Below are 18,132 nucleotides of genomic sequence, written 5' to 3'. Positions count from 1 at the left end.
TAAAATTAAAAGACAAAAAAATTATAAAATTGTAAAACCAAGTATTGATGTATATGAGAGTAAAAACAGGTTCAAAAACAGGAGTTTTGCACTGACCCCCCACTGATTTCAAGTTAAGTCTGATTTCCTATCCTTTACATTCATTATTTTCATATGGTCTTTTATATGAAAAAAAATTTCTTCTTGTTTTTTTTCTTGTATTTTTAAAAACTCCTGTTTTTGAACCTGTTTTTACTCTCATATACATTAAAACTTGGTTTTACAATTTTATAATTTTTGTGGCTTTTAATTTTAAGCACATTAAATCACTGTTTTTAGCCGCACTTGTCGCCGGTATCCCTATCTCCCCATTTTTTATACCTTTTAACAATACTATACCAGTGTTGTATTTTTAGGGTTTGGCTGACACCATTTGATAAGGTTACGTGGGCTTTTATAGTGTTTTTTATTACACTTATAACGTATTATTCGTTTACATAATGAGATTTCACCTCACAAGTGGCGCTGTACTATTTCCTTCAGCACATATATCTATATATATATCTATACCTATTGCAAGTTAGCTAAAGGACCCTTCACAATCCTTTAAGGCCAAATTAATTCAGCTTTTAGAGCAAGCCAGGGCTGAAGGTATTATCTCTGCTGATGTGTTTGCAAGGCTATGTCCTGACTTTCCAGTGACGCCCATCTTTTACACGATCCCCAAGATCCACAAAGACGCACAGAGGCCTCCGGGCAGACCTATTATCTCGGCCCGGGGGTCTCTGTGCGAACCTGTGGCTATTTACCTGGACTGTTATCTCCAACCCTGTATACAGGGGACTAGTACACACTTAAAAGATTCCAGTTCATTACTGAGAAAATTCCTCTCCATTGAGCAGGTGCCCCTAGATGTCATGTTGGCTACCATTGATGTCACTAGCCTGTACACTTGCATACCACATCAGCAGGGTTTGAATGGAGTAAGACGTTTGATTACAGGTAATGCATTGTACACTGGACCCGATATAGATTTTTTCATGGAATTGTTGCAGTTCACATTATCTCACAACTTCTTTATCTTTGACGGGCAATTTTACAGGCAGCGAACGGGGTGTGCCATGGGTTCGTCCGTGGCACCCTCGTTCGCTAATGCCTTTATGTGGGATGTAGAGCGGGAACTGTTTTTGGCTGACTCTGTGGTAGCAAGTCGTTTGTTTATTTACTACCACTATATAGACGACGTGCTGATTTTTTGGAGAGGTGAAGCACAGGATCTAGTAGCTTTAGTTGACAGCCACAATTTATCAGCTAGTCCTGTCAAATTTACTATGAGTTGGAGTCAACGTGAGATCTGTTATTTAGACATCCTCATTAAAGTGAATGAAGGCAGAATTGATACGTGTCTGTATAAGAAGCCCACAGACCGCAATACTGTCTTACGGTATGACAGTTTTCATCCGGCTTCCACCATCAGGGGACTGCCATACTCGCAATTTTTGCGAGTGTGCAGGTCCAATACGAGTGTGGAAGTCAGGAATAAGCAATTGGATGAAATGGAAGGCAGGCTCCTGGATAGGGGGTACCCCCTTAAATTGCTATGTGCGGCTCGTAAGAAAGCCACGGCAATTAGAAGGGAAGAGACCCTCAAATCGGTAGCAACAAAGGACATGTCCAGGAGTATTCCCTGGGTCTGTGAACATGATGTAAATAGCGGACAGGTAAAGAAAAGACTGCGGGGTTTATGGCCTTTAGTGGCATCGGATCCAGAGTTAAAAGTCTTTAAGGATAAACGGGTTATGCCGAGTTATACTAAAGGGCGAAGTATTAAAGACATTTTGGTTAAAACCGATATGGCCAAACTGAAGGTTTCCCCCACTCATTTCTTGACCAGAAAAAATGGGTGCTATAAGTGCACAGGTTGCACTACCTGTGCACATATGTCTCCGGGAGATAGTATCTCTCACCCCTTTTCAGGAAAAAGCTTTAAGATCAAGTGGCCTCTGACATGTAGCACCAAGTTCATTGTATACGCCATCATTTGTCCATGCGGTCGCTACTACATCGGTAAGACAGAGTGCCAGTTCAAAATACGAATGGCACAGCATAGACAAGCAATCAGGAATGCTTTGGCGGCCGGCAGTGGAGAACAGCCGGTCGCGAAACATTTCGTGGAGTATAGACATAGTATGGCGATATTAAAACACTGTATCATTGATCATGTGCCAGAGTCTGCATGGGGCGGTAATAGGGGTAAAAAGCTTTTGCAGCTAGAATCCATGTGGATCCACAGATTGCACACTTTAAAACCGGGGGGACTGAATGAGCATTTGGGACTTATTAACTTTCTTTAATTTAAAGGAATGGTGGCGCCGGGAGTGTGCTAGTTATTGAGTCCACTGTTAATTATGCTATGGTTGTCTCCAGCACAGTCAGGATAGTAAGAGTAACCATAGGATGATCATTTTTGACGATGTTATAAGGTATAGGGGGTTTTATTTACCAACTTGTTGAGGTTATGAAGCTATTAGACGACGGTACCAGCACACAATAAGAGAAAAATTTTCTTTTAACAAGGTCTGAATATATTTAATAATATGTACTGTAAAGCATCTTTTTCTGTGGCAGGGGGTAGAATAAGGACAGCCAGTGGCTGCATGTTGTGTTTAAATGACAGCAGTTGTTGCACGTTCACCTATGCACTGATATTAAACTTAAGATAGCACTTTATCTTGATATGCACTAGCACTTTTAACCAGTTTTGGTCCTGTTTTGCACGTTATCCCTGAATGTCATTAACGGAAGGGGGTTGTTTCTGTTTTGGTTTTAGTTGCCAGCGTCTCCATGGTTACGCGGCTGACTCCCGCGACGTCACTTCCGGATGCAGCTGACGCGCACGGAGGCGCCGGGCGGAGGGACTGGCGGCGTGACCAGCTGGAGACGCCAGGTGAATGGTTGTTTGTTGGGTGGTAAGTACTATCTTGAGGTATTTAAATGTTTGTTGTGCACTGTTAACACTTATCCTGAAGAAGGGGAACTGATCCCCGAAACGTTGATGATTGCTTTTTGCACCAATATATGATTGCATCACAGACTCCGAGTGACGCCTTTTCTTTGGTTGTATATATATATATATATTTGTATATATATATATATATATATATATATATGTCTCACATATACATATATATACATATCTCCTATATAATAGCCCTATTCTGTGACCTTGTGATTCATTTGCGAACGCTGGGCGGAGTCACAACAGTGGGCGGAGTTATTCAAATGAGTCACAGAGATCTGGCCAAATCTACAGGAGACTAGGAGCAGAAGCAGATAGCATGGACATTGGGCATGTCACAGGCAGGGGTGCAGACCTCCCAGCTTTCTGCAGGAGCTTTCTCCAGGCAGAAGGAGGGAAACACTCGGCGAAAAGGGGGCGTGGCTTCACGGGAGGGTCCCCGTTTTCGTCAGTGAGGGGGCATGCCCAGCGCTCTGTGAGCTGCTGGCATGCCCCCAGGGGCTGATTATGAGTCCGGGGGGCCCAGGGCACTTGAGACAGGGGAGCCCTATCTCATTGCTGTGCCTGCTGGGGGTTGGGTGCGTGGCCTAATAGCGGACCGCGCGGCCACGCCCCCTTATGCAAATTCCGATTTTTGTTTTTATTTTTTTTATGGGATTTTGGCCCCTCAGCTAGGGCTAAATCCAGAGGAGGTGGTCGCTCCCCCCTACACACCCGCACAGGGAGAAGAAAGCAGGGAGACTGCTGCCTCCCTGCAACACCACAGACCTGCCAATATGCAGCAGCGTGTGCTGACTGTAGCACAATGCTGCCACTGTTGCTGGCAGGACGGGGGAGCTTCTGAGCTGGGACAGAGCTACTCCAGCCGGGGGGGCCTCTAAAACTGTGGGGCTAACGGTACGTATCCCCCCCCCCTTAATCCGGCTCTGCTGCTGGAACCCCCCCATTAATCCGTACCCCCTGATGCCCCCTCTCCCTCTGTCTCCACTATTCACCGCTGCTCTGCTAAGCAGAACAGCGAGTACAGGAGCTTTCCAACTGCCCCCCCCCCACCGCAGGACACTGCGACCCGCGGGTGGGACAGCGGGACAGACCCCAAAAAATGGAACTGTCCCGCGAAAATCGGGACATTTGGGAGGTATGGGGGTGTGTGAGGGGTATGTCATACAGACAGACGGGCACCGGCTCACTGTGTGCTTGACCCCCCACATCGGCATACTCAGCAGGGTCTCTCTGGTGCGGAGGAGCATCACTTTCTGACACACTCCACGCTTCTTAGCTGCAGTTTAGTGAGGCACCTGCCGCTGTGCAGGTTCCATACTGCCTCTGTTATCTCCAGCCCCGGCAACCCCACCGCTAGCTGCAGCGCTGCCACCCGCAGTGGAGTGCGCCCAGCTCATTCACACACTTTAGCTGGCGGGTAGCGCTGCAGAAATCCGAGCTGCTTGCAGGCTCTGACCCACTCCTCCCTCCAGCCGCAGCGTCTCCTGGGAGCTAACCAGTCACTCCCAGTCTCCCCTTACCACAGTGCCCGGAAGCCGTGAGGTCCGCGCCACGTGCATGCTATGACCCCCTCCTCCCTCCAGCCGCAGCATCTCCTGGGGGCTAACCAGTCATTTCCAGTCTCACCTTACCACAGTGCCCGGCAGCTGCGCGAGGTCTGCGGTGTGTGACTGAGGAGGGGGGGGGGAGGGATGCGGACTGGCAGAGAAAGCAGGACTCCAGCCTGAGAGAGTCAGCCATGCCAAGTCTCCAGCAGCAGCAGATCCCAACAGGTTGGAATGGAACAGCAGCAGCCAGCAGCAGTGACTCCGGTAAGACACATCTGTCTGTCACCACTGTTTTGTCCCTAATACCAATCTCTCCCATGCCCTGTGTTTTGTCATGTCCCTGGCCTTGCCCTGCCACCCTTATTCTGGCCCTTTCATCCTTATCCTGGCCCTGTCACCCTTATGCTGGCCCTGTCACCCCTGTGCTTGCCCTGTGAACCCTATACTGGCCCCGTCACCCCTGTCCTGGTCCTGCCGCCCCTACCCTGGCCCTGTCACCCCTATCCTGTCCCTATCATTTCTGTCCTGGCCCCGTCACCCCTGTCCTGGCCTCGTCACCCCTGTCCTGGCCTCGTCACCCCTGTCCTGGCCCCGTCACCCCTGTCCTGGCACCGTCACCCCTGTCCTGGCACCGTCACCCCTGTACTGACCCTTTCACCCCTGTCCTGGCCCTGTTACTGCATACCCTCCAACTACCTTTTATGGCATGTACAGTACCCGCAGCGCCTCCAGACCTCTCCCCAATGCACCACACCTCCGCACCTTCCCCTCCACCACATGCGGCACTCCACCCCTCCCCCACATGCTGTGCCTCCAGACCCCCTACACCACCCGTGGCTCCCACTCCTCCACCCCTTCACCACCCACAGCACCTCAAGGCCCCTTCCACCATTCACCCCCCTTATACGTCTCCCCCCCCCACACCTGCCCCCCTCCACCCGCAGCATCTGCAGACACCCTCCTCCATCAGCGGTCCCCCCCTCACCCACCCCTCCCCCACCAATGGCACCCCTGCACCTGCCCCTCCACCACCTGCAGCACCTCCGGACTTCCTTTCCCATCCGCCGCAACACCCGTACCTGCCCCTACCCTACCCATGGTGCCTGCGGTCCCCTACCCAACCCCCGGCACACCCGTCCCTTCCCATCCCACAGCACCTCCGGAACCCTTCACCCATCCACAACATCCCCACACCTGCCCCTCTCCCACCCGTGGCACCCCTGCCCCTCCCCCACCTGCGGTGCCTCCGGACCCCTCCCCCATCTGCATCCCCCACTCCTCTGCCCCTCCCCCACGCGCAGCACCTCCCGAACCTTCCCCACCCGGGCCCCACCCCCACTTCTGCCTCCCCTCCACCCGCAGCATCTACAGACACCATCCGCAGTCCCCACCGCACCCGCTACATTCTGTACATCGTGCCCTGCAGGTGCTGTTCACGCCGTCGCAAGGGGCTGCGCCTCCTTCACCATCGCACGCCCTTTCATTGTGCAATATTTAACCACTAACAAAGGAATGCAGGTAATACTCCATATAATACAAATATTAAACCCCAGAAAGGCATGCAAGGGTTAAGGGGGCGTAGCCCCTTGCGACGGTGTGAAGAGCGCCCGTAGGGCGCGATGAAGCACCTAGTATATAAATCAATGCGCAGTCTGAGACCGGATGTATATATCAGAATAGTCGTACAATATATTCTGGCACAGGTACACTTGTTCTTAACTAACGCTGTCTTATTATCGACATGTAGAATACTTAAGTGTTTGTAAAACCACAGCTCTGATGTACAGGCGGGTTTACAAAGGAGACCTTGCCCTGCAGTCCCGGAAACCAGTCGCATCTATTTTAGAAAATGGCGCCCAACGTCTCAGTCAGGGAGTGAGGGAGAGTGTGAGGCAGCTCCAGGGCGGGAACACCAGCAGTAGATGGCGCCCGGAGCTGGGGGAAGGGCTACAGGTCAAGCGCCTTTTAACCTATGCTGGCCCTCACCACCGGGTACTATGGAGCCTTATTAAAGTGGATATTTGACTATCCGACCTGTGCTCCCATGCCCTGGTGGATATAGTGGGGTACCTGCTCTGTCACAGTGTCCACACCAGCGTCATGGTTCACCTCCTTAAACCGCAACACGATTTAACAGCGGGTCCCGCCTGGGGGACCCTCTTACCTCCTCCCTTAGTAGCAGCCACGCGAAGCAGGAGAGCGTCTGCGGTGGTGTGCCTAGGAACCGGAGTGCCTCCGCCGCAAGTGCCCGGGAACTCGGCCAGCGGGAGTATGCAACGCCGCTAGGGAGGTGATGGAGCCACAGCACAGTATGTCACACTGACATATGAAGTGCTGCAGCCCTTGAAGTCTTCTAAAAAGCTTTTTCAGGGCTGCCTAGCGCATCCCTACCTGTTAAGTGACCTGCTTCATGCAGGCACCAACTCTAAAACTGAGCTCACAGTGCCTGGAGGCAGGGTTATAGAGGAAGCCCAGCAATGCATTCTGGAACAGTCTAAAGCTTTAGCCTGTTGGTGCCTCTGGATCAAGATCCATCTCTAGACCCCAATGTATTCCCTGTGGAACGCAGTGTACCCCGCTGCAAAAAAAATATTTTTTTTAAACTTTCAGCTAACACTATATTAGCCATTAAATCTACCTCCTAAGCAATTTTAATATCAAAATGTTACTGAAAGGAGATACCTGAATCCAATTCCTGGGTTGACATGACTTTGAAATGTATATATCTTCTCTTCTTCAATGATGTCTGGTCTAGGCATGCTTCTGTTAAACTTGTATATATGCACTAAAACGTAAATAAAATTATTTAGTAGAATAAAAAAGTCTCCTCACCACGCTTATCAGTTTTAATCATTATTAAACCAGAATTAACAATCTTTTATGGCATAGCAAATGAGCAGTAAGCAAATCTCAAGTGTGAAAGGAGAGCGTTTCCAGGGGAGTTTTGTAAATGTCAAACAGGCACCTGTTGTGCTCACCTGATCAGACTGACATCTACACATCAAATTACTGCGTACCGACATCTATGTACACTTCAAATGAGACACTCCTATTTGCTAACTTTTAATATGAATAACTTGTACTAAATCAGTGGAAATGTGCAGCAGATCCCATCTGTCAGTGTTCGGGATGCCAGCGCCAGTATTGTGACCACCGGTCACATAACCGCATCCCAAATAGAGGCACAACTAGATCTGTTTGAGAGAAAATATACATACATTATTAAAATCCACTTTATTGTTTATATTAATGCTCATTACAATACACATTTTTCTAATAGGAACAATTACGTTGGCTTCAATAACAGTACCAATAAATAAAAATAGAGATGTTGATTTACAGATCTTGGAGAGTGATAAAGTACCAACCAAATCGTTTCTGCTATGTTACAGTCTCTGCTAGAAAAAGGACACTTAGAACCTGATTGGTTGGTACTTTACCTCTCCACATGATCTCTGCAAGATCTCCCACGTAGCGTGTCAATAAAAGGTGAAATGTAAGGTTTTGATACAATATCCCTTTAATAATTGCCGAGTGGTTAATCATGATATATCAATACTGTGGCAGCAAAACTATTTAATAGAAAAGGATAGTATGGATACAATGTAATATAAGGAAATGTAGAGCAAATATTTAAAGTTACAGTACATGAAAATAATTCTTGTTGAAACGAGATACACTGACAGTTATCAAGTACATGTTAAACAAAAAAAAAATATATATAAAAAAAATTGGCCAATGCCCAATACCCCTTTCATGCCGAGCCTTTGATCCGTGACCAAGGTCATGTGTCTGTGTGGAAGGATTGACCCGTGTTATGTGTGCTGCGACCACCCTGGTCATTACCATGATTATTCCTTGATGAGGTGTGGAAGGGAGCTTACTATCCCTTTCACACAGAGGTATGGACCTGGGAACAACCCTGGTCATGGCCAGGGTCGAGGAGCTGAGAACAAAATTCAGTTAGACCCAATATACACAGACACATGACCTGGGTTTTTTACCCAGGGTTCCTGCCTCAGTGTGAAGGAGTATCAACACAGGTTGAAACAGTAGGGGTCATTCCGAGCTGATCGCACGTAGCAACATTTTGCTGCCCTTGCGATCAATTAGACGCCGCCTATGGGGGAGGGTTTTTTTGCATAGCAAGGCTGCGAACGCTTGTGCAGCCCTGCTATGCAAAAAAAGTTTTGCGTAGAAGTAGACCAGGGTAAGACCTACCCTGTGTGATCGATCCAGCGATGCAGGTCCTGGAATTGAGGTCAGACATCCGCCCTCCAAACGCCTGGACACACCTGGGTTCGCCGCACCACGTCATTTGCAAACTCTGTATTATATATTCACATATTTATTCAGGCCTGGCCAACCTGTGGCTCTCCAGCTGTTGTGAAACAGCACATGCCAGCATGCCCTGCCACAGTTTTAGCATTTTCTAATAGCAAAACTGTGGCAGGGCATGATAGGACATGTAGTTTCACAACAGCCGGAGAGCCACAGGTTGGCAAGGCCTGAATTAATTCACAACCTAGATATAATGCACCAGAGACGGTAAATTACTGACAGTAATGCAGAATGCTCCTCTGCCCCAACATTGCAGAGGATGTAAAGGGAGGTGCACAGTTATTACAATGTACTGAGTACCCCCATAATTAATAATCCTTATCAAAGTAATAGAGATAATTTTTTCTGTTCAAACCTCCCAAATTAAAATGCCAGGTGACCGACACTAGGTACTGATACTGCACACGTGAGGGTTTCCAGCTGCATACGCGCAATGCAAGAAAGGACATAGGGCATAGGGATCTCCTGCAGCCCTCCACAGAGGGACCTTGCTGTCCCACTGCAGGTAACTGGCTAATGTTTCACTCTGCTCTTGTTAAATATCATCCCTATAAAAATTATGGGGGTGGTATTTAAAATTATGGGTGCGACTGATGCAAAGGCTGGCCTCCAGAAAGCAAAACATTGAATTTAGCCGAATTTCAAGTATAATTTAATAGTTGGCAAATACAAGTTGGATGGCATGGGGATTTGGGAAGCATTAGGCTATATATTGCTTCAATTAAAAGGATAACTTGCTAAACAACTAACTAATGGGCCCTACACACTTGACAATGTTTCCGATTAGGACGATGTTCGTTTTCAATGATTAATACCACCAGAGGTCTTCATGGTGAGAGGATGTACCAGTTGTCTGCCTTGACAAAGACTCCTTTTGGGGTCGAAACGTAGACTTTTCTCTGGATGTTGATGGCTCAATAAAGTTATATTGAACTTTTCAAATAATTGGTGAGTGCCCTCTGATGGTTAAATTCACCCGATTGGAGACAGAGATATCTATCTAACTCTGTATCTCTCTCTCATATATATATATATATACACATATACAAGCTCCAAGGTCATTGCTGAAAGCGTGTTTGGTTGTCTTTTATTCAAAGTCGAGTGCCGCACCTTATCTGGGTGTATATATATATATATATATATATATATATATATATATATATATGGGAAGTCCCACACTCTCACCCAGCGCAGGTAACGGCTGGGGTGCCAAATCAAAGTCTGATCCAATCACTGGGTCAAACTCATAGTACAGTACAGTGTTTCTCCACATTAATAGTGGAGAAAGATAGCACTCTCCAGACTTGTTATAGTATATGCAGTAGAGTCATTTATTCACAAAACTTGGTTCCATGTATATCTTCATGTCACAAGCAGGGTATATAACAAGTGAGCCTTTTTGTTATATACCCTGCTTGTGACATGAAGATATACATGGAACCAAGTTTTGTGAATAAATGACTCTACTGCATATACTATAACAAGTCTGGAGAGTGCTATCTTTCTCCACTATTAATGTGGAGAAACACTGTACTATATATATATATATATATATATTTATATATATATACACACACACACACATATACAAACAAAGTTCAGCACTCACCATAGCAAGCTCACTTATCCTCACAACATCAATAAATAAATGATGGGGGTTTAGTTAGTAAATTGGCCAATGCACGGAAGCCTGCATACTGCTCGCCAAGGTACCCCACCTTCATGCAGGTCCTACACTATCACAAAGTCTAAAAAATTAAAAATCTAACTCTGTATCTCTCTCTCTCTATGTATATATATATATATATATATATATACACACATACACACACACACACACACACACACACACACACACACATATATATATATATATATATATATATTCCTTAAAATTAAATGTCCAAAGATCTGAACACTTACCCCCTGGATGTGATGTACAGCGCCCTGCTAAAGTATGCACCCCCTTTGCATTTTTCATGTTTTGTTGCCTCACAGCCTGGAATTAAAATGGATGGTTTGAAAGTTTCATAATTTCATTCACAGAACATGCCTACTACTTTGAAGATGTTGATTTTTTTTTATGTGACGCAAACAACAAATAGGACAAAAAAACAGAAAACTTCAGCGTGCATAACTATTCACCCCCCTAAAGTCAGTACTTTGTAGAGCCACCTTTTGCAGCAATTACAGCTGCAAGTCACTTTGGATAAGTCTCTATGAGCCTGCCACATCTTGCCACTGGGATTTTTGCCCATTCCTCAAGGCGAAACTGCTCCAGCTCCTTCATGTTGGATGGTTTCCGTTTGTGAACAGCAATCTTCAAGTCTGACCACAGATTCTCAATTGGATTGAGATCTGGGCTTTGACTAGGCCATTCCAACACCGTTAAATGTTTCCCCTTAAACCAATCGAGTGTTGCTTTAGCAGTATGCTTCGGGTCATTGTCCTACTGGAAGGTGAACCTCCGTCCCAGTCTCAAATCACAGGCAGACTGAAAGAGGTTTTGCTATAGAATATCCCTGTATTTAGCACCATCCATCTTTCCCTCAACTCAAAACAGTTTCCCAGTTCCTGCTGCTGAAAAACATTCCCATGATGCCGCCACCACCGTGTTTCACTGTGGGGATGGTGTTATTGGGGTGATGGGATGTGTTGGGTTTGCAACAGTCATAGCATTTTCCTTGGTGGCCGAAAAGCTCAATTTTAGTCTCATCTGACCAGAGCACATTCCTCCATACATTTGGGGAGTCGTCCACATGCCTTTTGGCAAACTCAAAACGTGCCTTCTTATTTTTAACACTAAGTAATGGCTTTTTTTCTGGCCACTCTTCCATAAAGCCCAGCTCTATGAAGTATACGGCTTATTGTGGTCACATGCGCAGATACACCAGTCTATGGTGTGGAACTCTGCAGCTCCTTCAGGGTTACCTTTGGTCTCTGTGCTGCCTCTCTGATTAATGCCCTCCTTGCCCGATCTGTGAGTTTTGGTGGCCGGCCCTCTCTTGGCAGGTTTGTTGTGGTACCATGTACTTTCCATTTGAAGATAATGGATTTGACGGTGCTCCGGGGATCATCAAAGATTTGGATATTTTTTTATAACCCAACCCTGACCTGTACTTCTCAACAATTTTGTCCCTGACTTTTTTGGAGAGCTCCTTGGTCTTCATGGTGTGATGCCTCTTGCTTAGTGGTGTTGCAGCCTCTGGGGCCTTTCAGAAAAGGTGTGTTTATAATGACAGATCATGTGACACTTAGATTGCACACAGGTGGACTTCATTTCACTAATTATGTGACTTCTGAAGGTAATTGGTTGCACCAGAACTTTTGAGGGGCTTCATAGCAAAGGGGGTAAATACATATGCACATGCCAATTTTCAAATTTTTATTAATAAAAATTATATTTTATATAAAATTTTCTCATTTCACTTCACCAACTTAGACTATTTTGTGCAGATCCATCACATCAAATTCAGATTAAAATAATTAAATTACAGGTTGTAATGCAATAAAATAGGTAAAAAACCAAGGAGGGTGAATACTTTAGCAAGACACTGTATGTATGGTAGTAATACCCTATGTAAAGTTTCATAAGGATTGCAAAGGTTTTAGTGGTGTCACATGGAGTTTGTAATTTTAGCAATATGATTCATTATTACTGTTGCAGGTCACTTCAAGTTCTAACTGTACAGAATGTATGCTTGCTGTGAAAGGTGATTTTTTTCAGTTTTTAATGGTACTATTTCGATTTAAGGTACTGCTGAATTGAATTGTGCTAAATTGAATTGATGAAAAAAGATGTCTGGTGGTGCTGTAACACGTACTGACACGGATATCTGGCTTGTTGGTCAACAACTTGAAGTGATGACAGGAAAAAAGCTGCCGTCTAATGGTGATGTTCTTCGACGTTTATTCTCATCAGGGCAAAGGACAACACAGTCAAGAAAGCCTCACAAATTGTCCTGGATGAGTTGAAACCTTTCTGGGAAAAAGCCAGAATTCCTATTATAGCAGACTACAATACAGTCCCGAAGATCGAGAAGGAATACAATGCATATCGTGCTCTTCTGAAAGGCAGATCATGCAGATGTGATCCATAGATCCGCAAGGAAAATGTTTTTAAGGAGAAGATAGAAGATCTTTTTGACACTGATCATGCCAATGCCCTTCAGATGATGACCATAGAAGAGGACAAGTCAATCTTGCTAGCCCAGCGACAAAAAGGTAGGCGAGGATACATGAGTGGCATAGACAAAGAATTGGCACAGAAAGAAGAACGGAAACAGATGAAGTTAATTGATCACTACAGCTGAATGGACCTCTTCTAGTAACAGTACAGAAGAGATTGAACCAGAGGAAGTTGCAGTTGCATCGACTTACCGAAAAAGGAAACTTGGCATGACAAATAATGTGTCACCTGATGTAGCTTCTGCCTTAGATTGCACCCAGGCTAGTGACAGAAAAGCAGTGCATCTCCTTTCCGCAACAGCTGCTAGCCTAGGTCATGATGATCAAGAGCTTGCAATCATTCAACAACATTTTAGCAAGGAATGAAGACCAGAATCAGTATATTCTGCAGGTTGTGAAGGAACATAGAAAGAAGTTTCCAGATGCTGCAAAGGCAACAGTTACATCAAAATTGTCATCTAAGTAAAAGCTGTAACTGATCAATTTTTTATTTTATTTTTTTACACAAATTTTGGAGGAGTTATTAGTTTAAATACAATGGGTAGATTGGGTACTGAGTAGTACATGTATTTTTGTATTATCATGTTCGGTACGCAGTAGTTGCTCTTTTCAATGTCAATGTTACACCTGTAAATATTATTGAAATAAAGTCAAATTATGCACAAGTATTATTTTTCATGTACTTCAATATAAGGTGGTAAGACTGCAACATATTTGAAAACTGCCAAACATGGTACTTTAAGGGCCACCCTAATATAATATATAGGACCTTCACACGTATGTTGGAGGCAGAAGGCAACTGTGACAGAGCTAACATCGGACATTTCAATATGTCTAGACAAGAGATGCTAGCACTTAATGATTTGTCAAATAGGTCTGACATAGTGTTCCGGAAAGCGGACAAAGGGGGGGCTACAGTAGTGCAGGATCTGGGCGACTATGTCAAGGAGTGTGAGCGCCAACTGAATGATCCTGTGGTCTATAAGAGATTGACCAAAGACCCCACTGTGGAGTTCAAGAACGAGTTGGACGCTTTGCTGAAAGATGCCTATGAACGGGGGATTATTAACATACAAGTGCTTAAAGCTCTCATGGTCGAATTCCCTATAGCACCATTGTTTTACACGGTCCCCAAGGTCCATAAGTCCTTGCAGGACCCGCCTGGCCGCCCTATCGTGTCAGCCAGAGGCTCTCTGTACCACCCCATCTCTACCTACTTAGACGTATATCTTAACCCCTGTGTGCAATCTATTCAGTCTTATCTTAAGGACACCACGGCCCTACTCCTCCAACTTCAGGATCTGGGTCCCTTACCTACGGGACTGACCCTATGTAGTGCCGATGTCACTAGCCTCTATACCTGCACTCCTCATAATGCAGGTATGGAAGCAGTGAGGTCATTGATTGAAAATAACCCTGATTACAAAGGGCCTGAAGTTGGGTTTTTTTTTGTCCCTTTTGGATAAAATACTCAGTAGGAACTACTTTGTATTTAATGGTAAATTCTGGTTGCAGCTATCTGGGTGTGCGATGGGGTCGGCAGTGGCCCCATCGTATGCGAATGCATACATGTATCAATTAGAGGTCCAGATGTTCTCTATGGACCCTGAGGTATCCATACACGTCTTTTACTATAGGCGCTTTATTGATGACTTGCTCATCTTATGGCAGGGCCCCAGGGATAAACTTATCTCTCTTCTGGATAATCACATCAAGACTAGCCACCCAGTACAATTCACGTATGCCATCCAGGATGAGGCTATCAATTACCTTGACGTGACCATAACCAATAGGGACGATCGGTTGATTACCTCTTTGTATGTAAAAGCAACAGATAGGAATACTACATTGAAGTATCAGAGTTTCCATCCCGCCCCCTTACTTAGGGGCCTTCCGTACTCGCAATTTTTGAGAGTGCGGCGGATCACATCTGACCCAGATGAGACATGCAGGGCATTAGAAACCATGAAGCACAAATTTGGGGAAAGGGGTTACCCGTTAGGGGACCTTGAGGCGTCTAAAAGATATGGATATGACCCGCCAACAAGCTCTGGAGTCTAGCCATGCCCGTAAACAACATAAGAGGGAAGTATTTCCTTGGGTCAATAAACACACGACTAAAAGCAAACAAATTGTAAAAAAGGCTAAACGTTTGTGGCCCATTATACAAACGGATGGAGCTATGTCTTCCATAGCCAATGCGGCACTGCTGCCGAGTCACACTAGAGGGAGGAATATTGGAGACCGTATAGTGAAACTAGATATCACGGACATGGCTACTAACAGGGAATCTCATTTCCTACGAGCCAAAAATGGGTGTTACCGATGTCTGGGATGTGCCACATGTAATACATTGTTAGTGGGCACCTCTTTCAATCACCCCTCCTCCGGCTGCAAAATTCCCATCAAACATCGGTTAACATGTACCACCACACATGTGGTGTACCTCCTCACGTGCCCGTGTGGTCTTGCATATGTTGGCAAGACTATCAGGCAGTTCCGTGAGCGAAAGGCATTTGAGAAAAAAAGAAAGTGAACAACCCTTTGCGCGACACTGCATGTTATTTGGACATAGGGTAGCCAGTATTAGGGCCATCCTCATAGATCATGTTCCTCGCAAATTAAGGGGTGGGAATAGGGACAAGATCTTATTACAAAAGGAATCCAGGTGGATCTATAAACTGGGAACACTGTCACCCGGGGGTCTCAATGAGAACCTGGGAATACAGTGTTTCCTCTAAATCAGTACCCACTATCAACCCCCCTGTAATGTCTCAAGTACCTCATTTAAACCACTGTATTGTAGTTTTATTGTCTTTAGCCTGTATAGAGCTAGGCTATGACCGCTATAGATCCTCACCATTAGCATTTATACTCTTGAGCTTGTTTTTATCTTTCTATATGTGTTGTGTATTGATTGTCTTTACATGTACTGTATTTCCGTAGGTGACCGAGCGGAGGCTTCTTTTGGTTACCTAGGTTACTCGCCTGCGACGCGGCACGCCGTGACGTCACCATTGAGCGACACGTCAGTGTGGCCGGACGGACTGGCGGGCGGTGGCGCCGTGGAGCAGGTGAGTACGATCTGCAATAATGTTTGTCTTGTTTTCCCTATATAAGTATTTGTATTCGTGTTGTGTGGTTTGTCTGGCCCTGAGGACGGGGTTTGGTCCCCGAAACATGTTGGCCCAATAAAGTATCTTCTTGTTACGCTGTGAAGTCTGCCTTGAGTGCCGCCCATATCACCCAATCTGCTTATCCGGGACTTTGTTCACCCGACCGGGAGGGCACCGCAGCAGTTGCCATACTTTGGAGTGGAGTGCCGGGCTGTCTCTACTTTGTTATATATATATATATATATATATCCTGCGTTTAGGGGTAAATGTATTATAGCGGCACGCATCATTCCGCTATAGCACTTCCTGCTTCGCCTCACTACCGAGGCGAAGCAGGAAGGGACATCGTCAAGATGTATAAACATCTTGTCTGCCAAAAGCTCCCCCGTCCGGCAATGTCCCCCTGAGCACACAGCGCATCAGCTCAGTGCTGACACGCCTTGTCTGCCTACCTGGCCGGCTCCTCTGCGCTTAAGCGGGATCTCGCTACTCATGCAAGATCCCCAGCGCAGTCCAGAGCCACCACCTGCCACAACCAGGGACAATCATTTTCGGATGAGTTGCTATGTATGATGTCCACTGGCATCCAGTACGGTTTTCAGAAATCACTTCTGAAAAATGCCTCCTGGATGTTCCCCAGCACTGCACTGTTATTGTAGATTGGTACTAATGAGAGTGAAGGAGTTTATTTTGTTACTCCTAAGGGTGGGTACACACATGGCCGATATCGGCACATTATGTAGCGTGGGCCCGAATCGGAACAACATTATATCAGGCAGTGTGTGTATGCCCAATTGTGCATACCCACGGGTCGCATGCAATATCGTCTCGTTGGCCATGCTACATGGGCAACCGGAGGATATCACATGAGACCTCGTGCAGTGTAATGAACGACAAAAAAAGTGATCATTCCGTCCTGTGTTACATCATTCTTATGTATACCACAGATACGATATGGCAATTTTGGCCAGGTACACATTGTTCTGATGTGTAGCCTCATTACAGGTAATGACCGGTGGTCTGAACTCTGATCGCTCCCACCTGTGTCAGTAATGTTACTACCTGACAGGTTCGGCACCTACTCAGCATGGCAGCCTCAGGACAATGCTTTGCAGAATTAGTAAATAGATTTATTAGCCTTCTAAGAACGGCTTGGTTCCACCATCTGAAGATCTAACAGCAACATGCTACTTATTGTACAGATAAAAAAACAAGAGGTTTGGGTTAATTTTATTTAATGAAATCCAATGCACCTGTGCAAAACTTAAACCCAGGATGTAAGGTACCTTTGTGATCATAACACAAGATCATTTATATATACAAACATATATACAACTTTCAAAAATGTTAAGGCCATCACATAACTACTATATGAAGACAGAATACATGGTCAAAAAGTTGAGAGATGGAATCATATATGGATTTACTGAACTGGTTTATCCTCCTCTAATAACTTGAGCCAGCACCGCACTTCCCCAGTATATGATCCGATGTATGATGTCCCATTAAACCTTCTTTGTCCTCCTTTGTGAGGAAAGAACAGCCCTCCACCATTGTTGCTTAGACCACCTGCTTGTTTGAGAACAGTGTATATGGCTTGAACTCTGTGGCTCACAATGACTGTCCCACAGAAGCACACGAATATTAAACAGCAGGTTGTAAAGTAATCAGACAGGCCACCATCGGATGAGTTGCTGGTGGTCCTTTCCCACCTTCTGCATTGTGCATTACATTTTAGAACAGGAGTGTTTGATACAGATGCATTCATGAGAGAAGATGAAAAAAAGCTGAAAAGAAACCATAAAACCAACTTGCAGAAGCAGCAGAGTTCAGACTCTGGGAAACTGCTTCGTCCATTTCAGAAAAGTTTATAGGGCGCTGCAATATACTACAGCGCCAGTCTGTAGAGTAAACAGAATGTAAAGAGACACATAGCATA

General features: G+C 45.5%; 1 protein-coding gene across 2 annotated transcripts in view; it reads right to left on the bottom strand.

Moving 5' to 3' along the window:
* Positions 1 to 18,132, bottom strand: part of TMEM192 (transmembrane protein 192) — a 221,969-nt gene that overhangs the window by 12,806 nt on the left and 191,031 nt on the right. Inside the window, exon 5 of one of the 2 annotated variants that reach the window (XM_063920433.1) lies at positions 7,231 to 7,333. In XM_063920433.1, the coding sequence (XP_063776503.1) occupies positions 7,231 to 7,333 (103 nt within the window). Of the gene's footprint in view, positions 1 to 7,230; positions 7,743 to 18,132 lie in introns of those variants that run through there. The other variant, XM_063920434.1, reaches the window with a different exon arrangement.

This window comes from Pseudophryne corroboree, chromosome 1, assembly GCF_028390025.1.
Source record: "Pseudophryne corroboree isolate aPseCor3 chromosome 1, aPseCor3.hap2, whole genome shotgun sequence".
In the NCBI taxonomy this organism is placed as follows: Eukaryota; Metazoa; Chordata; class Amphibia; order Anura; family Myobatrachidae; genus Pseudophryne; species Pseudophryne corroboree.
Note: the sequence above shows the minus strand (reverse complement) of the source record. Positions and strands in the feature narration are given on the sequence as shown.